The sequence below is a fragment of the Rhinolophus sinicus genome, linkage group LG06, assembly GCF_036562045.2.
Source record: "Rhinolophus sinicus isolate RSC01 linkage group LG06, ASM3656204v1, whole genome shotgun sequence".
NCBI classification, from domain to species: domain Eukaryota; kingdom Metazoa; phylum Chordata; class Mammalia; order Chiroptera; family Rhinolophidae; genus Rhinolophus; species Rhinolophus sinicus.
Window position 1 is genome coordinate 163,092,520 of NC_133756.1, and position 25,996 is coordinate 163,118,515.

At 47.8% G+C, this 25,996-nt stretch overlaps 1 protein-coding gene across 3 annotated transcripts in view; it reads right to left on the reverse strand.

Annotated features, from left to right (window-relative positions):
* Nucleotides 1-25,996, reverse strand: part of LTO1 (LTO1 maturation factor of ABCE1) — a 90,090-nt gene that overhangs the window by 9,345 nt on the left and 54,749 nt on the right. Inside the window, exons 4-5 of one of the 3 annotated variants that reach the window (XM_019755669.2) lie at nucleotides 22,682-22,796; nucleotides 1,302-3,465 (exon numbers count right to left, since the gene is read on the reverse strand). In XM_019755669.2, coding sequence (XP_019611228.2) covers nucleotides 3,439-3,465; nucleotides 22,682-22,796 — 142 coding nt within the window. In that variant the 3' untranslated portion in view covers nucleotides 1,302-3,438. Of the gene's footprint in view, nucleotides 1-1,301; nucleotides 3,466-8,693; nucleotides 8,925-22,681; nucleotides 22,797-25,996 lie in introns of those variants that run through there. The other 2 variants (XM_074336863.1, XM_074336864.1) reach the window with 2 other exon arrangements.

A 25,996-nucleotide genomic window follows, 5' to 3' on the forward strand; every position in this document is an offset into this window, starting at 1 on the left:
TGAGAAGCCCTGCTCTAAAGAGCAGAGCCTGGGGCAGGACTCCGATACTTATCCCTGCCCCCTTCCGAGGGAGGTGTGAGCTCAGGGTGCTGGGAGTGAGGGAAAGGGGCGTCACGCAAGGCAAGACACCCAGGAAAGGGGACGTTGTGCAGGCATCTAAGCAGGAGCCCCGGCTCGAGGTCGCTCCCCAACTTTTGTTTCCTAAAAGTTTACCCCGTGGTGGGGGGGGAGAGAGGATGGGGAGCACCTGACCAGTGGGTACGGGCTTTCCTTTAGGGAGATGAGCTAGACAGATGTGATGGTGACACAACATTGTGGACATATGAGGCCATGTAATTGTTCTCTTTACAATGGCTAATTTTATGTTATACGAATGTCACCTCAGCAAGAGACTTTACCCCAGGGACTGTTAGCCTCTCCTGCACTTCTGGGTGGCACCATCAGGGCTCTCCCTCCAGAAAGCCCTCAGTACACCGGAATCCTACCCACTGTGACGAGGCGTTTGGGTACCACCAGGGGAGAAAGAAAGGAGGTGGTGGAGAGAGTCCAAAAAGATGCACTATAAAATCTCCCATTTGATTATTACTTTTCTTATTACCACCATTCTTCTCTCTAAACATTGCACCAGCTTTGCAGTGGGTCTGGCCAGGCCCAGGTCAGCAGGGGCATTCTCATCAGCTGAGAGCAAATGGAAACCACCTTGAGAAAGATCAAAGGGAGAAAAGATCTGTCTGTGCAATTCAGAGGATGGTGCTACATACCACGGTGCCTGTCCACACTTCATGACATCATTGACTGTTCAACTCCAGGTCACTGTGTCACAGGATTGCAGCCCAAGGGTTAGCCACACCATCCTAAACCAAAGGGAAGAGGAACCTGCATGCTATATTGCCTGAAGATTGATGACATGATCAATGGAACAGAATAGGAACCCAGAAATATACCCACATAAAATATGACCAAGTGATTTTTAACAAAGCTGCAAAAAAAGCAGACAGTGGAGAAAGGAGAGTCTTTTCAACAAATAGTGCTGGAACATCATGTGCAAAAACATGAACTTCCACCAAAACTTCATACCTTCTACAAAAATTTACTCAAAGTGGATCATAGATCTAAACATAACACATAAAACGATAACACTTTTGCAACAAAATGTATGAGAACCTCTTTGGGACTTGAAGTTAAGCAAAGAGCTCTTAGACATGACATCAAAGGCATAACTATAAAAATTGATAAAGTGGACTTTATTAAAAGTAAAAACATTTGTTCTGAGAATTGCATTGTTAAAAAGAATAAAAAGAAAAGCCACACACTGATTAAAAAAAAAATATTTGCAAATCAAATATCCAACAAAGGACTTATATCCAGAATATGTCAAGAATTTTCAAAACTCAATAGTAAGAAAACAAACAACTAAATTAAAATATATGTAAAATATTTGAACAGTCACTTCACCAGAGAGGGGGATACAGATAGCAAGTAAGCTCATAAAAGTTATTCAACATCATTAGCCACTAAGGAAATACAAATTAAAACCATGATGAGATACCACTACACACCTATTAGAAGAGCTAAAATTAAAAAAAAAAAATTACAATACTAAGTGCTGGCAAGGATGTGGAACAACAGAAACTTTCACATATTGTTGGTGGGGATGCAAAATGATACAGCCACTCTGAAAATCAGTTTGGCAGTTTCTTTAAAAGCCAAACATACACTTACCATAGAACCCAGCAATCCCACTCTTGCACATTTACCCTGGAGAAATGGAAACCTACGTCCACATAAAACAAGTGTTTATGGCTGCTCTACCCATGATGCCAAACGTGAGAACAACTAAAGTGTCCTTCAGTAGGTCAATAGATGTATAAGCTGTATGCGTCCATACAATGGAATACTAGTCAGCAATGAAAAAGGAAGAGCGTGCAACTATTTAAATGACTCTCAAAAATATTGTGGTGAGTAAAAGAAGCTAGTCTAAAAAGGATATCTATTATATGGCTTCATTTATAGAACATTCTATAAGTGACAAATTTATAGCAATAGAGAACAGGTTGGTTTGGGGGACAGCATTACTATATAAGAAAAACACAAGGGAGTTTGCGGGGGTGATGAGACAATTCTGCATCCCGATTGTGGTGGTTGTTACATGAATCTACACACGTGTTAAAATTCATAGACGTGTACATCCTCTCCAACCAAAGTGAATTTTACTGTATAATCATTTTAAAAATAAAAAATAGAAATGGATGGATGTATTAAACAGCATATTAGACACAGCTGATAGAAGACGTAGTGAAAAAATTGTCCAGAATACAGCCCAGAGAAAGTATATGAAATATGAAAGAATGTATTAACAGGATATGCATAATTAAAAGGAAATTTAGAGTCCTAAATATTTAGTAATAAGTAACGTCCAAGTTGAGTTTATCCCAGGAATATCATTTTGGTTTAGAAAAAATCTATGAATGTAATTTACCACAATAACAGATTAAAGGAGAAAACCCAAATTTATTGTTTTAATAAATGCAAAAAGTAAACATTCAATAATATTCAATATCCAATCATGGTTTTAAAAAATCTTAGCAAAATAGGAATAGAAAGGAAGTTCTTTAACCTGATAAAGAGCATCTATCAAAAATACCCACAATAATAATCCTAAAGGATGAAGAGAATCTGGAAGAATTCCTTTTAAAATCAAGTATCAAGCATTTCTATAGAACATCAAACTCAAGGTCTTAACCTATGCAATAAGACATGAAAAAGGAATGTAAAAGAAGAAAGGTGGAGAGACTATTCTTAGTTGCAGGTGAACATATATGTCTACATAGAAAACCAAAAAAGAATTATTAAGAAAAGAATGAAATTAGATGAGTGGATACAAAACCAATGTACAAAATTCAACTGCATTTCTCTAAAGCAGCCACAGTTAGTTAGAAAGCACAAGTTTTCAAAAGAATCCATTTGCAATAGCAACAAAAACAAAGAAACAAAAATGATGTATACATAAATATAAATTACCTAGGAGTAAATCTAAGAAAAAAATGTATCATCATGTAGCATGTTTTTGGATAAGACTCAACATCATAAAGGTGTCGGTTCTCCCCAAAATTGTGTATAGATTCAGTGCAGTTCCAATGCAAAAACAAATAATGCTTTAACTCTTCTTCATGTACTTCAGTGAAGTTTGATCATTTTTACCTGAAAGGGATCATTATATACTTGCCCTGGGACCTAGGACAAGGGCTAAGTTTTTTCACGTGAAAAACAAGAGGATGAGAACAGATATCCCTGAGGTCACTTCCTGTGCTGAAATCCTAAGATCTCTGAAGCTCTCAGGAGGGGCTGGGTAAGGTGCATCTGATGCTTCTCGGTGGCTCCTCTTCTGCATTGCCCACCTGACGGAAATGAAGTGATGAACCAGGGCGGGAATGCGTCTCAGACTCCTCCCCGAAACCTTGATTTCTAACAGGAGGGAAAGAGGGAGCAAATCATGACACGTCCAAAACATTATGTAATCACTGCAAATAGCTTTTAAAGGATTACATAAACATGGAAAATATTTATGACATGTTAAGTGGGGGGGAAAAACTGCGCCTAGACTATAATTACAATTCTAAACGCAAAGACAAGATCCAGGATGTAAGGCTGCCCAAATTGTAAGTTCCACCTGAAGACATGTTTTGGTTGGCCTACATTTTATGCTTAATTCTAATTGTTGGTCAGCGTTTAAAAGTCCGGAGGTTTCACATAAACGTCCAGATTTCTACTTTTTCTTAAAAATATAAATACTGACCAACACTGGACCAAATTCCCACGTGACAAACAGCGACAGGAGCTGCACTGAAGCTGCCCCTCAGAAGGGGCCTCACGCTATCTTGCTGGCTGAGTCCTCACCTGCTCTGCTTCTCTCATTCTATGTGAATGTGTGACACCTCGATTGTAATGCTCTTTCAATACCTCCATATTTTGTTCATGCTGTTCCCTTTGTCTGAAATGCCTTTCCAGCTTTCTCAATTGGCAAAGTCTTGCCCATTCTTGAAGCCTGAACACAAAATGTCATTTCTACCACGATATCTTCTTAAACCTCCAGATTGGACCAAGTCCCACAAAGCCGAACCCCTGGAGGAGCCTTCTGTGATCTCTTCATTTGTGTGTCCCCTACCCTGGACCAAGCCATCACCCCAAAATAGGGAATGTGTTTTATTCCTCCTGGAAGCCCCAGCCTGCATCACCAAGCCCAGCACAGAGTTGAAAGGAACTGACGAAGAGATAATAGGTGAAAACAAAATTGTGTCGAACGGATGACGGTATCAGGAGAGCTTGTGGTTTCTTCTTAAAAACCTCTTTTAATGCTGGTATAATATCTCCAAATGGGAACACAGAAGATGGTATGTGAGGGAGCTCTGGACCCCTGCCCTGCCTGGGAAGGGCTTCCAAGTGTGGCTACACTCTCGGCGGTCAAGAGCATTGCAGTGGCCATTTGCCTTCTTGGGACTGAATGGTAGACTGTTCAATATGATTGAGGAACATAGTAAAGACAGGTGACGAGCACGTACATGAGTAAAGGCTCTGGTTTCTCTCCTAAATCCTCTATCCGCTTCCTGGAGTGAAGGCAGGGCGTGCGAGGCATTTTCAGGCCTAGAATTTGGGGATTCCAGGAGCTTCTGAGCAAGGTGCATGTGTCTAACGGTCCAGGGCCACTCAGCCTTCCTGCCTGGCTCCTGGGAATGCAACCAGGTCCTGGTAGGTCTGTCTGCATCAGGGTCCACTTCCCCAGCCTGGCCCACTCCTTGGATCCTAGAACACAAGCTCCCACTTGCTGTCAGGCTGAGGGCGTCTGCTTTCGGAGGTGCAGAGCAAGGTCTGTGGGCTCAGTGAGCACCTGCAGGAGCCCCCTTGCTGATTCCCACGTCGCAGGACCACAGGTGTAAGAGCTGAGACTGTATCCCGGGTCCATCTGCACCAAGACCTTCTTTCCTTCCTCTGTATCAGGGGTTTCATTTCCCACCTTCCTCAGTGCGCTTAGGCTCTGATAGAATTAAACGAGGAAAGGCAGCAGGGTCCATCACATGTCAGCTCTCACTGCTGGTGCCATGTATTAGAAGACGTTTATTTAGGGCTTTATTTGGAAATTGTTACATAATACAATAGTTTTCACTGAGTCGCACATTTACCACAGCTCCACTGCTGTCCCCCTGTCACTTTAGGAAAGTTCCTTAACCCCACCGTACCTCAGTTTCTCCATCTGTAAAATGTAGACAATGCAAGGACCCAACTCATAGGGTTGCGGATCAAAGTACATTATTCGTTAATGCATGGAACAGGCTTAGGAGAGCGAGTGGCATAAAGCAAGTGTTAAATACAGGGTAGCTCTTCTTATGGATAATGGAGAGAGAAAGTTTATTATGATAACTACGGTACAGGTGTAGCTATTTCGTTTGCTTGGTTCCCTTGTCATTCCTTGGGACTTCTGGAGAGCAAACTAGCGACGTCATGACATGTTGGTCTCTGAGTTCTTTGAACTACGTGTCTTCTATGGGGTCGTCCCGGTCGGGCGAGAGGTTTGACCGGTGCAGAGACACCCAAACACTGGTTTCATCAATTCTATCTTGTGCTTCCTCATTTTCTCTCGCGGGTTCCATGCAAGCCCCTCACTTTCCCCTCGCTGGCTGTGTTTTAGAAATAATACCCTGTTTCTCAAATCCTACGAGGCGAAGGCCACTTGGGCATGTTTCTGTCTTTGTCAAATGACAGCCCAGACACAAACAAAGGTTTTTTTTCTGCCTCCATTCTCTTTTCCGCTTTCTCTCTACTTTTCTTTCTGCTTCACCCTCCCCGTGGCCCCTTCCACTATGAAGTCTGTCTGTCTGTCATATTATGTAAGTTTGGGGATGTTTTTGATCTACAAATCACATAAGAAAAAAGATTTTCTGAAGTGAGATGTGGTGCCAGAGAAATGACACAAACCTGAAAACATCACGTCATCTGTGCCTCATCCATCACCCCACATCCTGGAGGTGACACGGCTCTGGGGTCTCTCTCCTCCCTCTCAGATCAGCTTGAATCACTGAGAAGAAAAATCCACTACGCAAGGAGCAAGGGGGAGGAATGGGAAATGTGCCCGTTTATATGAAAAATTGGACAAAAGAAGACTCAGCTCTCGCAGGCTGTAACGAAGTACTTGAATGTCTGCTGGCGTCAGTAGGCATCCATTAGCATATCTAAAGGTTCGTTTTTAAATCTGTTGATATGTCTGGTCAAAAATTATTAACCTGAGCAGGAAGTGGCTGCAGGCTTTTTCGGAGGGCCAGGCAGACACACAAAAGAGAGATGAAGGGAACTTATTGCCCGAGCCCGCCTTTTGTCACCCGCGGTCATTCCCTAGAGAAAGAGCCCAGGGTTGGGGACGGAAGGGACCTTCGAGCCTGCAGCTGAGATGGGCCAGACGGGCTCCTTAGTTTCCCTTTAAACACAGTCCAGCTCAACAGGGCTCACACCACTACTTGTCCCCATTCTTAGGGATCGTCCGTCATGCACCCCAAAACTGCAGTGAAAAGCCTGTGAACCTCTCATAGCTCCTCTCACATTTCTTACGTCCTGACTCTGTTTTTTGCTTGTTTTGTTTCCTTTGTTTTCATTCAGGTGAAATTCACATAAAATGCACCATTTTAAAGTGAACAACTCATCACCTCTGTCTAGTTCCAAAATATTTTCATCACTCTCCCCAGTAAAACCTGGAGCCATTAGTAGTCAAACCCCGTTCCCCCTTCCCCAGCCCCTGGCAACCACTAATGGACTTCCTGCCTCTATGCATTTGCCTGTTCTGGACGTTGCATATAAATGGGGTCACACAGATGGGGTCTTCTGGTTCTGGCTTCTTTCAAGTAGCAGAACGTCCTCAAGTTTCATCCACGGAGCGTGTGTCAGTGCGTCGTTCATTTTTACGGCTGAGTGGTATTCTGTTGTCTGGAGGTGCACATTTTGCTTCTCCCTTCATCCGGTGATGGCCACCTGGGCAGCTTCCCGCTTTCGACCCTGTGAACAACAGTGCTATGATCACGCATAAACACGTTTTTGAGTGAACACCTGTGTTCACTTCTTTTGGGCACATACTTAGGAGTGGAATTGCTGGGTAATGTGACAATTCTTTGTTTTGATCTGTTTTGTTTGGATTTTTTCTCTCCTTTGGCTCCAGTTTCCCAAAATGTCCAGACGGTTCTTCTCTGATTGGGTCATCTGGATGGTGCGTTCACTTGGCTCTAGTTATGTCATTTGGAGCTCTTTGGGGGTCCCACATAAAGCCCGAGGAAGCTGGAGACACCGCTCCACAAAGGAACCCCATGTCCTTCCTGCATGCACAGTGGGGCTTTGGGCTGGGGGGGCACCTTTGTCAGTTCTGTCCTCTTTTTGGTCCCCTTGCCTTTCACTGTCATATGCCCATGGGGTCATATCAGGCCCAGGGGAGGGTCTGCCTCCTTGCAGGACCCACTGCCTTCATGGATCACAACGCTAGATAGTTGCCACCTCTGTTCACTCAGAGCCTGTCACTGCCCTCTCTGAGCCAAGAGGGGTCTGATGCACCGGGAGTGTTCCCCGTGAAAGCCCGTGTCCTCCTTAGGAGTGCTGTGTACTCACTGCCTTTGTTAGCTGGGAAGTGAGGAGGACTCTGGACATCAAAAGGCCTGGAGTACATTATTCCTTTGAAGAATGGGGCCTCTGCTGAAAAACGAGCTCAGTTACGATGGGAAAGAAAGCAGGGGCCAGCCCAGGCACTGAGTGCCCTGCACCGCCATGGCACTCTAACTCCTACAGGGGCTGAGGGAGAAGCCAAGGAAGGGCCTACGTAACGTCTACCTCCAGACACATCACGAATGGCGTGAGGATTTGAAATAGAAAAAGGGGGAGAGCGACGGGAAAGGAGGCTGGGCATGCAGAGCAAAGTCCTGTCCTTAATGGGTCATTCAGGGTCTTCGCTAGAATGGCCACCACCTAAAGCAGCTCGGAAGCAGATCAGACAACTCCCACCCAGCTCCCAGGGTCTCCACAAGCATTGTGTACACAACGAGTGCTCTCAGCACTGACCCGAAGCCCACCCGGCCCCTGGGCCTCTCGGGGATGGGGTGTTGAGCTAGCCATCTGTAACTGAGAGCAGACCTGGCCCCACTTAGCCTGCCTGGCTCCTCTCCCTGCCAGGGAAGGAAAGGGCGCCCACTGCTCCTCCAAATCACTCTCTCCTGGACTTACAGCGTCTGGCTGTTTGGATGTTCACCTTTGTAGTCCTGAAACCTCAGGGCTGCTGGAGGATCTCCGAGACATTGCTGTCCGCTTCATTATACCCACCGGCCCTCCTCGCTGGCCCTGGATAGTGCGTCCTTCTGTCACTCTGCCCTCCCCGCAGCCTGGCCCGTCCACCTGGAAGGCCCACCCTCCTTCCACCCTCCTCCTCTTGCTGGCAAAATCCAGCCCATCCTTCAGGAGCAGCTGTCTTCCTGGACGCCCCTCGGCAGGTTCAGTCAGTTGTCTCGGGCTGCCCTCAGTATCTGTCCCCATCATGGCAGGGACACGAAGCCATCGCTTCATGCTCTCCTCAGTGTCACCGCACTGAGACTTGGAGGGCGTGCCCATGGACTGGTTGTCCTGGGAGGTGATGTGGCACAGAAAACGGGTGTGGGCTCAGACCTCCCAGGCACGTGGCCCTGGGAAGGTTACCTGACCTCTCCACCTACTTCCCTCATCAAAACTGGGGGGCCCAGAGCACCTGCCTTGCTCTTCAGACTGGATGGGAGTTTGTAGCACGATTCACTGCAGAGAAGCCTGTAACAGACGATGAAGGTTTGTTTCTTGTTGTCTTCTCTGTCTTGTTTCCCTCCACACCTTGGTCTCCCCTGAGCCACAGACAGTGCGTGACAGGGGGTCAATATCTGAAGGATAAGGGACGCCTGTGTCAGGGGCAGAGACATCTTCTCCCATCACGTTCCCTGACGTTTTTCAGCCATCCTTTTGTCAACGTCACAATGTCCAAACCTGCAAAGAACTTTTATAAGAGTTTATTTGAGCTAAACTGACGACATGAGCTGGGGAGCAAGATCTCAAATGCTCCGGAAAAATAACAGTTTTGCAGCTTCTTTTGTACATTTGGAATGAGGAGGGAATGTGAGGAAGATGACGTGAGAGTGGGAAAAAGGAAGGCGGGGATCAGGTTACAGGATCGTTAATAAGGGTATGTGCCCTCTTCAGGGTAGTTAGCTTCCAAGGGTCTGGAAAAGAGGCATTTCAAAGGTGTGTTAAGCTAGATGCACAGAAACAACAGGGCTGCTTAAGGCAGAGAGAAACCTTTTGTATGCCTGGGGCTGACTACCCACTGTGACCTGCCCAGTTAGGAATTTAGGGTCAGATCACCTGTGAGGTTACATTCAGTCAGATTTACGACAGTGCCCCTTTCTCATCCTCACTTTTGACCTGTCGTTATGCTGCTTGCCGCTGGCACACGTGGGCAGGGGCTGGCATTTGGGGCAAAAGACTTGGCTTCCAAAGAGAAGGGTCTGAAACTATGGCAGCTCAATGGTTTGCATTGTTTTTAAAGCTGTTTGCAAAGCATGCCAAACTGTTTATGGCAGATCCCACATGAGATGGTTCACCCTCCACCCAGAGCTGGCCACACCCTGGGCTGAGAACCAGCAGGGAACATCCTGCAACTTCTTTTCCATCTTAATTGTGCATTTGTGTTTTCCTCCAGAAAATGACAGAGCATCTGTAAGTACAACCTGATAGAAAAAGCGGCTGGAATTTGACTTTTACAACCTGCAAATGGATCCTCTCCCTTTTTAGATAAACACCCAGGGACAGACCCATTCTTCCTCTGACTACTCAGGAAATGAATTTTGGTGATGGCTCTATGGTATGTTTCTTATCAGAGGGAATTCTCTAGCTGCTGGTGTGTGTGGGTTTTTTTGGTGTGGTTTTTTTTTCCCCAGTGCTGTAAGAACTTGTTGGACCTGAACATAGAAGAATTGAGTCAAGTTCCTCAAGTTAGTTTTTGGGTGTTTAATAGACAAGTCCAAGTTCTCTGCATGACCCAAGGCTGAATCACCCACCCTTTGGCTGCTGCCCAATAGAATGATCTTAGATACCATAGAGCCACTGTGTAATTTTTATAACAAAGTCCATTCACCAAGAAGACTCCTGACTGGCTTAGGCTAGCACACCCCATGAGATGGTTAAGGATCCCTAATATATAAAAAGCTCTTAAAAATCAATGAGAAAAAGAGGGAAAGCCTATTGGGAAAATGCAGAAAAGGCATGAGCAGGCAATTCACAGAAAAATAAATCCAATTACCTCTACAAATATGAAAAGATGCCCGGCCTCACTATTAGTTAAAACAATGAAAATTGAAATAATAGGCGGGCTTTTATTTCTGTGTCGTCTATCAGATTGGCAAAGACAAAAGAGATTAGCACAATCCCATGTCACTCATTGCTGGTGGGAGCATAAATTGGTCCAGGCTTCATGGGAGGCGGCACAGGAGGGGTGGGGACCCTCTGGACCTACCGGTCAAATGTTAACTGGATACTCTTTGATAGCAATTCCACATCTAGGAATTAATCTAACCTAAAAAGTAAGTGTACAAAGGTATACAAAGACAATAGTTAGGGAATCCTTTTTAAGAGCGAATTTAAAAAATTGTCCCTACCCCCAAAAACTGCCAAGCCCAGCGGTTTCCACAGGTAAACACTCCTAAATCTCCCATTCTCGTGCTGTTTACAACTGTCGAGCAGAGAACAAGAAAGAAAACCTCCCAATTATTTTTATAAAGCAAACGTAACATTGATACCAAAACTAGACTTCTTATTAATACGAAGGGGGAAATCCAAGCTGAAATATAAACAATGAAATATGAACAAACAGAAGTCAGAAGCACATGAAAAGAATACTACATTAAGACCAAGCCTGGTACAATACTAGGAAATGTGTTAATGTAATTAATCATATTAATTGACCTGGGGGGAGGAAGTCAAACGATAGCTTCGATAGTTGGAAAAGCATTTGACAAAGTTCCTGATAAAACACTCAATACAATAAGAACAGATGGAAATCTCCCTAATATGACAAAATATATCCATCGCAGCCCCCTCGTGCTTAACAGGAAAAACACAAAACATACCACAGCAAGCATTATGGCCACTGTTATTTAATTGTTCCAGAATTACTGCAAATGCAATTAGAAATGATAAAGAAATTAGAAGTATAAAAATGGAAAAGAAGAAAATAAAATTTTGTTATTGTTGGATGATGTGCTTATATTCCTAGAAAACCCCAAAGAATCCATTGAAAAGCGATTATAAGCAATAAAATAAATCATCAAGGGATGATATGTTAAAACATCAATAGTTTTTACACACACACAAACACACACGCACACACATGCACACACACACATGTTCACACACAGGCACAGAAGCTAAAAATCCTGAGTCTCGGTTCATTTTTTTTAAAGATAAAATACTAGGAATAAGTATAACAAGAATTTTTAAAGAACTATATGGAAAAACACTTTGAAGACTATTGAAAAACAGAAAGGAAGACAACTGGAAAGACAAGTCAAGCTCTACAGATCAGTTCTTCCTAAGGTAATTTATAAAGTTAACTTGATGTGAATTAAAAAAACAAACAGGGGCGGCTGGATGGCTCGGTTGGTTAGAGCGCAAGCTCTCAACAACAGGGTTGACGGTTCAATTCCCACATGGGATGGCGGGCTGCACCCCCTGCAACTAAGATTGAAAACGGCAACTGGACTTGGAGCTGAGCTGCGCCCTCCACAACTAGACTGAAGGACAATGACTTGGAGCTGACGGGCCCTGGAGAAACACACTGTTCCCCAATATTCCCCAACAACAACAAAAAATACAGACAGTCTTTTTTTCTTTGACTAGACAAGGCAATGCTAAAATTCATATGGAATAATAAATAAGATAGCCAAGGAAATCCCGCAAAGAAGAGGAACAAAGACAGGGATTATCCTGAAGGATATTAAAACATATTATAAAGCATCAATCATTAACAGTGTGGGGCCAGAGATAGACAAAGACACAGCAGACAAGGTCCAGATCGACTCAGAACACATACGGGCGTTTAGTGTAGGAAGGAGAAAACTTGTCAATCAATGGAGAGAAAATGGCCAACAAGTGGGGCAGGGGACAAGTGGGCAGCTCATTGCATATGCCAGGATGAACTCGAACTGAATCACAGATTCAAATCAGAAAAGAAAAAGAAGTCATAAAAGTGATAGAAGAAAACATGGAAGGATTCTTTTATAACCGTTCAATAGGGAAGGCCTTTTCGTTGTGGCTGAAAACATAAAGGGAGCAAAAAAATAAAATTTCAACTATATAAAAATTAAAAAAAAAAAACACTCTAAGAAAAATCAAAAGGCAAGACTAAATTAAAAGTTTTACAAGTTACAACTTATGAAGTCTTGGATGTGGTTACCCAACTTTCTAGAAATGGCATGGATTTTGGCAGTGGAGAGTTAAAAGTGCGTTAGGAAGAGAGAAGAGAAAATGAGGGGACGGCATGCATGCAAATATCTCATGAAGTAACGACTGGAAAGATGCCGCCATATTTGCTTTGCACATTCAGACCTCGCCTCTTCTTCTGATGGAGGAGGCAAAGTTCACTTAGCGTTATCTCCTCCCCCTTGATACAATCAAATTAGAATTTAATTTCCTTTTTGAGATACAATTTTAACTAAAAGATTGTCATTAGATTGTGACAGGCTCTTGGAATTTTAGAACTAGAAGAATCATTAGAGGTCACCTGAGGGGACCTCATCAAATTACACTGATGGGAAGTGTTATGGACTGAACTGTGTCCCCTCCCTCAAAAAGAATTATTCTATTTTGAGGTCGTGGTCCGCAGTGCCTCAGTATGTGACTGTATTTAGAGAAAGGGTCCTTAAAAGAGGTACCGAGGTAAAATGAGGTCACTGGGGGGGGGCCCTCATCCCCTGTGACTGGGGTCCTTATAAGACAAAGAGATCAGGACACAGACACACAGAGGGACGACCGTGTGGGGACACAGGAAGGAGACGGCCGTCTACATGCCGAGGACAGAGGCCTCAGAACCAGCCCTGCCGACACCTGGCTTTCGGGCTCCAGCCTCCAGGACTGGGGACAGTGAGTGTCTGTTGTGTAAGCCGCCCGTCTGTGGGGCTTGGTTATGGCAGACACTGGAAATGAATACAGAGGTACCTTGGTGACGAGGAGTATCTTGCTGCTGGGGAGTATCTTGCTTACTAAACCCAGCAGGCTCTCCCGTGAGTCTCCCCCTGCAGGCCCACAGGAAGCTGCTGCGGGCCCTGCCCTGGCCTCTGCCCAGCTCCTGCCCTTTCTCCTTGCCGCTGCATTCTGGACGCTTCCCTCCCAACTCCGACACCTCCTGCCTTCACAGAACCTTCACACCTGGAAATTGTTTGGGCTCCCTTTTGGCCACTTGACCAGCTGACTTCATCAGCCACTCTCAGCCCCCTTGGTGCCCTAACTTTGATGGCCCAGCAGCCTCCCAACACCCTCTGCGCTGACATGTCCCCAAGCAGCCTTCCCCCCTCAGCGATCCTGAGTGTCTCTGAGTGAGGAGCCGGCTGCTGGCTCGCTAAGGAAGAACACAGTGAAGGGGCCGGGGGAGGGCTGCGGAGGCGGGGGGCTTCCTGTGCAGGGGCCAGGACTGGCCCCGAAGACTGATGTGATTCCCATCCATGAGCAGAAGGAAAGGGAAGAAGCACGCCCCTTGGAGTCACTGTCTTGTTGGCCTAACTGCTGGGAAGCAGAAACACCTGATCTCGGGGTGCTTTAACCAGCCAGTTTCCCCGTGAAAATTCCTCCAGTGTTCTTCACAGTCCGTTCCCGTCTTCGTACCATTGTAGATGCTCCAGTATTTTGAGAGATATTCAATCCTTACGTTCCAGATTTATTTATACTGAAATCATCAAAATGCTGTGTAAGGGGACTTAGGTGTTCTTTTTATAGACCCATTAAACCATTTTTGCTTTGAATCACTGTTCTGGCAGCTACAAATGAATTCAGACGCAATCTCCATGACCCCTCCCAACTCCAGTTCTTTCATCCGAAGGCTCAAAATTGAGGAAAGTGCTAGATTTGGCCAAACGATTTCCCTCTTGTCACTTGAGATTGATTGTGTTGCACAGGCAGGAGACTTTGGGGGGCCCATGTCCACGTCCACCATGCTCATCCTGGAGGGGCTCAACTGGCCTGATATTGCTTCTTAACCACACCGTGTGCATGGGGTCCCCTCATCTGGATTACAAACTCCAAAGGCAGGGACCTCAGCGTAGGCGGCCCGTGCATCTCCCTGCTGCTGGGGGACCCTTCCCTCTAAGTGCACGCCCCTCCCACATTTTTCAGACACTATCAGGGCTCCTAGTTTAAGAAACTCTGCCTGGACCCTTATGTTCATTGCAGCATTATTTACAATCGCCAAGCTATGGAAGCAACCTAAGTGTACATCAGTCAATAAATGGACAAAGAGGAAGTGGTACATATATGCAATGGAATATTACTCGGCCATAAAAAAGAATGAAATCATGGCATTTGTGACAACGTGGATGGGCCCACGGGGATTATGTTCAGTGAAATAAATCAGACAGAGAAAGACAAATACCACATGATTTCACTTACATGTGGAATCTAAAACATAAAATGAGCGAACAAAATAGAAGATACAGAGAACAAATTGATGGTCATCAACCAGATGGGAGAGTGGTTGGAGGGCTGGTTAAAGAGGGAGACGGGATTAAGAAGCACAAGTTGCCGGTTATGAAAACAGTAAGGGGGGTGTAAAGCACAGCATAAGGAATACAGTCAATAATATTGTAAGAACTATGCGTGGCATCAGAGGGTACAAGACTTACTGGGGTGATCACTTTGTAAGGTATATAAATGTCTAATCACTATGCTGTACACCTGAAACTAACATAACGTTACATGTCAAATGTAATTGAAAAAATAAATTTAAAAAAGTTTTTAATAAAATTACGTATGTCAAAAAAAAGAAAGCACCACCAAAAAAACTCTCCGTGCGGTCTGGCCCAGGGCTGCTCAAACGTGGTGAGGCTGGCCAGCAGGAGAAGCACTTGATGTACCAGCAGCAAAGGAGGTGTGGTCTTCGTGAAGGCTCATCCTTGCACGTGACATTGCCCGGGTAGAATGAGCAACCGGGGGACAGCAGAGGGAGGAAGCTTGGGAACAGGCCGAGGCAGGAATGCCCCGAGCCCTGCATCTCTGCCTGCAGCATGTCTTCTCGAAAGGAACCCACTCTGGGCAGGGCGGTAGGCTGAGTGATAGGCACCGAGATACCAGGTCCTACCCTCTGGAACATCTCAATGTTACCTTCTAAGGAAAACGGAACTGTGCAGATGTGATTACATTGAGGATCTTTGTGGGAAGATCCTTCTGGATTATTCAGGCCTTCAATGCACCCACAAGTGTCCTTTTAAGAGGGAGATGAGACATACACGGATGAGGAGGAGGTAATGTGACCCCAGAAGCAGAGATTGGACTGATGCAGCCACAAGCCAAGGAATGCCAGCATCTGGAAGAGGCAGGAAGGGGCTCTTAGAGCCTCTGTAAGGAGAGCAGTGCCGCCCACACCTTGCCATTGGTTAGGATGCTGGTCTCTCACTTCTGGCCTCCAGAATGGTGAGAGAATACGTTTCTGTCATGAAGCCACCCAGTGTGGGGTTATTTTTTATGGCAGTGTCGTGCGGGAGACCCTGCTCGCTGCGCCATTTGTCGTGCACGGAGGCCTTCTCGCTGCGCCATTTGTCGTGCACGGAGGCCTTCTCGCTGCGCCATCTTTCAGGCGGGGTGGCCTGCGGGGTCTCTGCTCCCGCTCCCCACACAAGAATGCAGGATATGGTGAGGCCGAAAAGGAACACCCACGGAGCCATAGGTAGGGGAGTCATACCACTATGGTCTCACTGGAGGCTGGGCCCACCGGACGCCGACCTGCCGTCCGCTTTTCCGCCGACCGACCGACGACTCTTCTCCACTCTCTCCTCTGTTCCTCTCTCTCTCGGCCCTCCTCTTCCGCTCTCTTCGGCTCTGCTCGGCTCTGCTCGGCTCCTCGGCTCTCCTTCGTAGCCGCAGCAGTTATACCAGCGGCCAATCGGCTAACCGGCCACAGCTGACGGCCAATGAGCCACAGCCGACGGCCATTCACCACCCGAGCCAGCACCCTTCCACGTGAGGCCGAGAGCCTGTAAACTACTTTCTGGGGCTCTGTCCCCACAGGCAGCCTTAGGAAGTGCAATGTTAGCGTGGAAAAGAGTTGAAGAAGAATCTAGAAGCAGATTCCGGAGGGACTGCCCCAAAGCCAGGGATACGGTGAAAGTGGCCCCTTGTCTACCTGTGTAGGTGAAAAAGGACAAACTGGGACCTGAGGGATATTGGTCCCCTGCTGCTCTTACTCAGTTTCTGAGCCTCGGTGTCACTGTCTGTAAAACAGCGTGGATGCAGGTGGCGTCCACACCTGGGATACGCTGCGAGGGCCCAGTGAGCTGGCATCGTTCCTTGCCCCATCTATGTGGGGTGTGAGCAGCGTGTCGGTGACAGCCCACGAGGCCAGGACATGTGTGACAGGCAGATCTCAGCGTCCCAGGGCTGCCAGCTTCCTGTGTCACCTGTGTGTGAGCACAGCTGAGCTGCCCTTCTCACAAGAGGTGAGGAAAGACACTCAGGAGGAGCCCAGGAGGCGGAGACGTGGTCTGTGTGCCGACAGCCCTTCTGCACTTGACCTCAAGTGCTAGGGGAACCCTATCTGGTTCTTACATCACTCCCAGAATGCGTAACGACCCTGCGCTGGACTGGATTGTGGCCCAAACTCATTTGGTGAAGCCCTAACCCCCGTGTGACTGTATCTGGAGACGGGGCCTTTAGGGAAATGGTTAAGGTTACATTAGGTCATAAGGGCGGGACCTGATCCAACAGGCCTGGCCTTATGAGAAGAGAGGTCTCTCTCTGTCTCTTGATCTTGCCAGCCTCCAGAAAATACATTTCTGTTGTTTAAAGCACGCAGTCTTTGGTATTTCATTCTGGCAGCCCTGGAGTCTTAGATGTCCTGTTTTAATAATAATAATAATAATAATCTTTTACATGTATGCAAGAATTCAGGCGGTCAGAAAGCTTTCCTCTCTTACCTCGTGGCCCTCACACTCTCTCTATCTCACCATATGGACAACTGGGGTGCTATGGGGCCAGGCCCAGGACCCCGTCTCAGACCCCTGGCTTAGCACTATTCTTGATACACCAGTGTGGGGACAGAGTCCCAGAGAGCAGTTTCCAGGCTCTCGGCCTCACGTGGAAAGGTGCTGGCTCAGGTAGTAGATGGCCATCAGCTGTGACTAGTTGGCCATCAGCTGTAACCAGTTAGCCATTAGCCACTGATATAACTGCCGTGGCTGAGCTAGCAAGTGCGGGTTGCAGTTAGCAAGTGGAGTCAGTTGGTTGGCAGACAGAAGTGGATGGCAGGCTGCGGATCTTGTGGCTCCTGCTTCCTGTGTCTCTAACCCAGCTGCCAGAGAGACTATAGTGGTGTGACTCCCCTATCCATGGCTCCGTGGGTGTTCCTTTTGGGCCCCACCATATCCTGCATTCTGGTGCGGGGAGCGGGAGCTGAGACCCTGCATGACAACCAACATTATTTTTTATAGCCATTTGTTACCCACATGCTGGCTTGTTCCACCTAAGAAGGAATCCCATTTCCCAGAGTTGACAACTGAGAACAGGGCAGTTCAATGAATGTCCCAAAGCTGGAGGCAGAGGCCAGGCCTCTTCCAGGTGGAACCCCCAGGTGCTCCTGGCATCTTGACATAGTGGAAGGGGAGCCCCGAGTAAGTGGGAGGCAGAGCTGCCTCCGATCCCTGACACGTCACTCCTTAGGTATACGGGGCTCTGGCTGCCCCTGCCTGGCCTCAGTTTCCCTTAACTGTAGGTTCCGTGACAGAGGAAGCTGGTAAGTCCGAGCTACCTCCTCTGAAGCACCCATCCTGCAGCCTGGGTCCGTGCCCCTCTGTGCAGTATACAGGGGCAGCACATGAACGCAGTGAGATGGAGGAAAGGGGCGGGAGATGCCAAGATTGCAGGCTCCCCTCACCTTGCACAGCCTGCAGTATCTGAGAAGCCTCTAGGGTGTTCTTGGGCGGCCGCCATGCCCAGGCTATTAGCGGCCGCGGGCCTCTCCCTTGGAGTTCCCAGCCCTCCACATACCTCTGTCCTGTGAAACCAGATCCCACAGGACACTAAGCCTTCGGATGCCTGCAATTCCTCAGCTGATGCTTGGCTTAATTAAGACACCGACTTTAATGGCATTCTCACCGATTACTTTAAGAAATGGCAGGTCTGTAAGATGATATTTCCTGGTGTGCAAGGATATCATGATGAAATCTCCAAGTCATCATTTCAACACAGGAAGTTATCGGCTACCTGGGGCAGCCCTGGCCTTCCTGCACAATTGGCCCGCTGTTCCAAGCGTTATTTAAGAGGCCGAGGCATCCACGTTCCCCAGCAGTCGGTCAGGGGGGGAAAAAAGGATCAATTGAGTATGTTAGCTCTGCATATAGACCTTCTCAATGTTTGGTTTGCTTTGATGCAAGCGAAAAGTAAGCTCTATACATTTGAACCTGTCGCTTTATCTTTTCCAGACTTCTGTCGTGCCTCAAAGTCAGCTAAAAAAATAGTCAGCTCGAGTTAAATTAGCATTTCTCCATTTCCTCCTTTGTCCTTATGTCCTTTGGTTTTAAAAATGAGCCTCATATTTTTATAAAATGAAGACACTGGGATGTTTGCCTCATGGGACGACGTGACCACCAAGCACTTGCCCCCACCCCCACCCCAGGTTACACGTGGAGCTGGTTCTGCCTTAGATCTACAGACACACTGGCCATCCATCTGGTTGTCAGGGTCATGGGGGAAGGGAGAAAGGAAAAGCTATTTCTATAAGGAACTGAATAAGTAGTTTCTCAAAAGAACTCCTCTCTCTAACATCAGGGCATCTACCCCTGTGTAGGATATTGTCCCTTTTACACCATGCTTCTCTGTTTTCTAAGGAACTGTCTGATATGAGCAGAACATGAAAACTTCCCCCAAGCTGCCCACTGAGTGGGTGCAAGGGGGCTTTTCCGAGATCTTTCTCCATCATCAAAATAGAATCAAAATCGGGGCAGCACTGGGGCTGGGTCCGCAAACCCGAAACCCTCCATCTTCAAAGCTCTGCGAGGGTTCAGTGGGCTGATGAGTGGATGCTTCTAGTTTCCTCCCTCACCTCCTCGCCCTCTGGTGCCCTAAAGAGCTGTGCCGGCCAGTGTTCAGGGTGGGAAGGAGTGCTGGGAAGTGGGCTCCTAACCTGAGCATATGTCTCGTGAAGCATTGAACAATGTCGACATGGGCACGGGTGTTTCCTAACATGTGGACAGTGCCAAGCTCAGATCTAGAGAGACTCATCCGTGCTTGGGAGATTTGAGTGCATTATCATTTTTCCAGCATGCAGTAATGATGGTAAGGGACCTGGGAAGCCTGCACTCTACCCAACAATGGCTGGAGCCGACCGTGCGGGTGTAGACAGGACTACCACCAGTGAACTGGATGGAGTGGACCATGCGGGTGTAGACAGGACCACCACCTAGGGAAGGAGACAAACCCAACTGATATGTGTCACTCTTTCTCTCCCTGAATATCCAGAACGTCCCTCCCTTGTCTCTCTCAGGAAGCGAGAGCCTGTACCGGCTTTGGCTCAGAGATCACCCTCCTCCCCCAGGCCCAGCCTGTCCTCTCCCCGCCTTGGCTGGTGGGCAGGCTCGCCTGTCTGCAGAGATGCATGGATCCGTTTATTTATTCAATCCACTTGATTTATTCATCAGATTTAAATCACCTCTTTTTGATAAAAGCCCAGAGAGTGGGGGAGGAAGAGGCTCTTTGGATACAGAGGTTGGTCCACGGCTGGTCCACACGTGCTTCCTGTTAACCCCTCTTCCAGGGTCCCTGTCACGTGCCAGGCCCCTGGGCAGGGGCAGCAGGACAGCGAGGCCGTGGAAGCCAAGCACTGGCGCCCCTGGGTTTCGCAGGCCAGCCTGGCCGGGGGAAGCCCCGCAGTGGGGACTGGATGCTTCCTGTTCCCTCCGTGGCTGCTGTGGGCTAACCCATGTGTTCATGGCAAGGGCAGCAGATGCAGGACCAGACAACACAGGTCATTCGGAAACTCCCCTCTTACAGCTCACGTCGGGAATCCTGGCTTGGTGTTCGAGTCTCTCCAGATCAACCACTTTCCAGAAGCTCTGCCTGCCCCCCACTCTGCCACTTCAGGCCCCTGGGGTCAAACCACCAGAGCAGCTACCCTCTCTCCCCCAAGCTCACTGTGCCACTGGGAAGCTGTGGGGACCCTCTCATTCCCCTTAATGACTTGGCCACTCTAGGCACCCGCATGTAGGCTGCCAGGGACAGGCTCACAGCCACTACCTTGTCCAGAAAGCTGCAGGAGAGTCCCTGGTCGGGAACATCACACTGCAGCCACCTGCCTTGGAGCGCCACAGCCCATGTCCCACTGACTCCAGGGGTACAAAAGGCCCCCGTGCCTCAAGATGGGACCAGCTCTGTGGTCCGATCCGGAGCTCCCTGTGGGATCAGGCTGAGGCCACTGCGTTGGCCTCCGTTCCATCCTGCCTACTTCTTTTCCATTCTCTTAAGAGCCGTCCCTGAATAAATCACATAGACTCAAACCCTTGCCTCAAGCTCTGTATCCAGAAAACTTGACCCAAGACCCTGCCCTTTTGTATCTCTAGCTTTGCTGCCTTCCTTCCTCGGTGGAAAGACCTCCTTCTCCCTTGTTACAAGCTAAACTGTGTCCCCAAATATTCATATGTTGAAGTTCTAGAACCCCCAGAACCTCAGAATATGACTATTTGGAGATAGGGTCTTTCAAGAGGTAATTAAGGTGAAATGAGTCATGACGGTGGATCTTAATTCCATATGACTGTGGACCTTATAAAAAGGGGAAATTAGGACCGGCACACACAGAGAAGACCATGCAGAGACACAAAGAGAAAACAGCCCAGGGCAGAGACCTCAGAAAGAGCCAGCCTTGTGACACCTGGCTCTCGGACTCCAGCCTCCAGGACCTGCAGACAGTGAGTGTCTGTTGTGTGAGCCTCCAGGCTGTGGGGCTTTGCTATGGCGGCCCGAGCAAACTCACACAGCCCTCCTCTCATGAACGTCACATTTATCCTTCAGAATCCAGCTGGAATAGCTTCCCAGGTTTTCTGAGACAAAATGAATCATTCATCTGGAACATTCTTGTGCCTCTCTTAATATGTATATATCATCCTCATTTGCCTTCCATTAGTCACATACATTTCTGTCCCATGCAAAGACTGTGTTTTTTAACTTATCCATCCTGTGCATTCCACACAGGAGCTAGTAAACGCTCAGTCAATGTTTGTCGAGTTAAAAGCGGGCTTGGATTGAATTCCTCGACTCCCCAAGGCAGGCCACCTTCCTCTTCCCCAACAGACCGAGTTCACTGGCAACCCAGATGCTATCACAAACTGGCACGGCGCAGAACAGGGTCCTGGCCAGGTCTCAAACACGGGCTCTATTCAGATGGCCCTGGGGACAGAGGCTGGGAACTTAAATTTCTTTCCATGCGGCTGAGGGCTTCCTAGGAAGTCACTGACTGAACACACCTCGCCGCATACAGACGAAACCGAGCACCGAATCCGTCTGGGTTCCCTGGGGGGTCCTCGCCTACAGGGCTGGCGTGCCCTGAGAACCCCCGTCAGGAGCGAGGCTGCTGTGGCTTCCCTCACCCAAGGTCAATCTTCCGATAGCGCCAGGCCGGACCTACTATCTGTTCAGTAGACAACATATCTACGTGTCAGAATCAGCAACCATCATCCAAGATGCTGGGTTTTTTTCTTCCTCGTTGAAATGGATCTTTTGAGAGTCGGTCAAGAGGAAAGAATGTGGAAGGATGGAGTGCCGTGGGGTACCTCGGTGAATGAGGCCCTTGATTATACGGGACCATTAAAAACAGGGAATTCACTCTCACCGCACACTTCCTTCGGTTACCTATAAATCTCACTGTCAGAGAAACTAGCCATTTGTTTTCCTGCAGAAGGGGGGAGAAAATGTCCAGGGCCCAGCGTATCTACTGCAGCGTTCTCCATTGTCAAGAGCGAGTTTTTGAAGTGAATGGATGTACAGGCGCTCTCCCTGCCCCCACCCTCCATCAGAATACCGAGAGCTGCTTTGCATAAGCTGCCTGTTGGGCAGAAGTGAAGCGAATGCAAATGTCATAGGATGGATTATGATGCCCGGCCCTTGCCGTGTGGACAATAGACTTCTCGCCAGACCCAACATTAGCTACAGCCAGGTTGCATTTTTAAAAGGACTTTTGTGCATTTCCCTCCCTCTTAGGACTTACGAGTCCCTTAAAAGACATCAAACGTGTTTAGTGCGGATATTCAGAATAAACGAGACCTTTTTCTTTTTTTTTTTTTCCCAGTGTGGTTGCCTTTGTAATAACAGTCTTCTTATGTGCTGGATACTTATGTAACTTAAGATGAAAAGACATTTTATAGCCTCCTGGCAGAATGATGGGAAATTAGCAGCATACCTGAGGCTCCTGTGCGCCTGGGGGAGTCCGTTTCAGGCCATGGGAAAGGGGCACTTTTGCACGGCTCCTTGGGACCGGCCTCCTGCTTTTCCGTATTTCCATGCAACGACTTTTCCTGCAGGCATGTAAAAAATACCTTGGTTAATTGCTTGTGATGAAAGAACATGATAGGGGAGTCGGTCTCAGAGACCCGTGGAGGGTCTGCCCAAGAATTCGTTAAGTCACTGGTTTCTGAGTAGGTTTGTTTAAATTCTCGCATCCCTCTCTGATTTGGAGACATTAAAACAAACCGGGCAAGCTGGAGTTGAAGACAGGGAAGTCAGAATCAAAGGCTCAAAGCAAGTCGGCTTGTCTTAACGGGCCTCGCATGACCCGGCTAAGAAATGGGTCCAATTGTACCCACTGCCTCAGACTGTTTTGAAGTTTAATTAATGCTTGCTACATTTTGAGGTCCTCAGATGAAAACAGACCACAAACGCAGAGTGTTATTATAGGGTCCAATCAAATGCCATGGGCATTGTCTGAACTTTGTCCCTTCTAGCAATAGCGATTGCTGTCCTGTCCACAACACCTGCTTTGGAACCCACCTCCAACCCTTTGATTCTTACGGGCCTCTTAACATGTCCCAAGCTGTAATCATTCGATCTGAACACACTCTTAGCACCACGATTTCCAAGAAGGAAAGTGTATCTTTGCCGTCTCCTGTGGATTCTTGTCCTTTTCTCCGTCATCAACAGTGTCATTTGGGGATGACTGTGGTACCCACCACACCTGGCTTACGTTGCTCAAACTCGCAATGGTCTTTCCTAATGAGCAGCCAAGGAAAGAAAAGGTCTTGGGTTCATCGTCTTGTGTTTCTTCTTTTGTACCATAATGAAGTAGAGAGACTTCACTGATTTCAACCACATTTGGTTTCTAAGAAAGGGATTTGAGATGCACGTAGCTTTCTTTTACCTTTTGACCTGCCGTTTCTGAGACATGGGTTTGTTTGTTGTTTGTTGTTATTTTGCCCGGATCGTGTCTGCTGGGCAAGAAAAATGGGTGAAGGATCGTGTGTGATCGGAAGCGCCCAGGCTCACGAGTACGTAACGTTGTTGTATAATCCTGCTAAGCCACTTTCTCAGGAGTATTATGTGAAGTTGAATAATTTTTATTTCTAAACACTGAATGGGCTGGAATGAAAGTGACACTCATGTCCCCTATGGGGTCTCTGGCTGTTCCCCCTGCCCAGGATGCTTTATCCCTGATGGTCATCTGGTTCCCTCCTGTCTCACTCAGAGCTCCATCCATACAGATGTCCCCCTGCTCCTCTGGCCACTCTCGATCTCCCACGTGGCAGCATTTCCTTGCATGATTATTCACTCAGCCACATGTTACGATCTGCTTCCCACTCTAGAGTGTAGTGTCCGCGGGGTGGGGGTGGGCTTTTCTGTCGGACTCATTGCTTTATCTCCAGCCTTGAAATACGACCTTGCACATAGTGAGGACTTGAGAAATATTGTTAAAGGAATGGCATTGGCTCCCAAGGGCACGGAGCACATTCCGTCTCTTTTAGCTCGGGGTCCCCAGAAAGTAGACACTGAAACACAGGCTTATATGCGAGTCCCTTGTGGAGGAGTGTGATCTAGGGGCCGGAAAGGAGAGGGAGCCCACACAGATGTGGTCCTGGGTCTCCTGTTGCTATGGTCACCAAGCTGCTCCACCCAAGGCGGTCCCGAGTGAAATGCATTCTAGTACTTCCTCTGGAGAAGGGGAAGCAGCAGGCCCACCTTTGTCTGTCAGCTGTCACCCTCCTCTGGACAGAGTCCGCCCACAAGATGTTGACTTTCTAGCACTTTCAGATCCTGGTGCACGAGTGCCAAGCACATACCCACTGTGTCATCAGAGAAGCACAGAGGCAGGAAACAGGATGCACAGGTTGGCATGACAATGAGAAATGTCACCCCTACTTCCAGCCTTTGCTCTTGAATCCATGCATTCCAACCTCAGGGGCACAGCACCCTATACTGGCCAGACGTTGGGTACCCTCACCACCCAGGGTGAATGGAAGGAAGACAAGGTCGCCAATTCCACTGGGTGTCCCCTGAGTTGCCCCCTTGGCTGAGTCTTTACGAGGACGCTCCAGCATTCTCTCAGACTAACTGCTTCTGGCTGCCGGAACTGTATCATAGGATCAGTAGATCTCAAGGTCACGTGCTCAGTGTTGTATCTCCCCATCTGCCCAGCTATAAGGTGAGTCCTTGATCCAAGGCATGTGGCAAGAGCGTGGTGATGGCTTCTGTAAGCCCTTTGATGGATGCTGGCAGAGCACTATAAGGAGGGGAGCAAACCCATATCTAAAGCAGTGTCAATTCCAGCAAAGGACAAACTGCTCTCCCCTCCAGATTAGAAGGGGTCCAATGCCTTGGTGGTTAGCTGGTACCCCACAAGGAATGGGACCTTGTTAAAGGTTCTTTGTTCATCTCTGCTGCTGAAATTTTACACATCCAGCATGAGTGTTGGAGTGGCTGGAAAAAAACTAGCTGTCATTCCCAGGGTGTCCCACCGACCTGGTCATTCAGAGCCTCCTTTATGGAACAGGCCCTCTGGTGGGCATCAAAGATCCACACGCTTTGTGCCCACTCTTATAGGTCTATCTGCACACCTTTTCTCCAGACTAACTTGTCCCTGATCTTCCCATTTTGTTCCTTCCGGGCTCTTGTGCAACCAGCCAAGCCACCTTCCCATGTCTGGGAGTCTATGTATGTCTTTACTCCAGGCCACTCCTCTCTCCATGCACAGCAGAAGGCCAGGTGTGCTGCGCGAGGATTTCCCCACGGCCCTGTCACTCAGGGCTACCCCTCAGGGGGGATATGCATAAAAGTCCATTTTGAGGTAGCACCAATGTACTGCGCCAACCCTTCTGTAAGCCATGCTTCAGTACTTCCCTCGTCCATCATTTGGGTGCAGAGCACATCCTCTTAAGATCACGCTGTGAGTTGATGGAGAGGGATAGGTGGCAACTTGGGAACCTAGGTACCTGTTCCTCTCACTTACTCATCCTTCCAGACCTGCTCACCCCCAATCTCCATCACACAGCTGCTGTGCCTGTGTAAACCTATGATGTGGGGAGCTCTAGCTAGCTAGCCCATATGGACAGCTCCAGTGGCAGTCAGTTGGTAGCCCATGACCAGGCACTTGACCTTGACTGGAGCCTATAGTCTTCCATGAGCTATTCAAATTAAGTTCTTCAAATGGCAGGTAGTTCCTGTTGTGCAAAGCAGGCCTGTGGTGCAGAACTCTGCAGGTCCCTGTTGAGGCTCTCCTAGAGAGAGT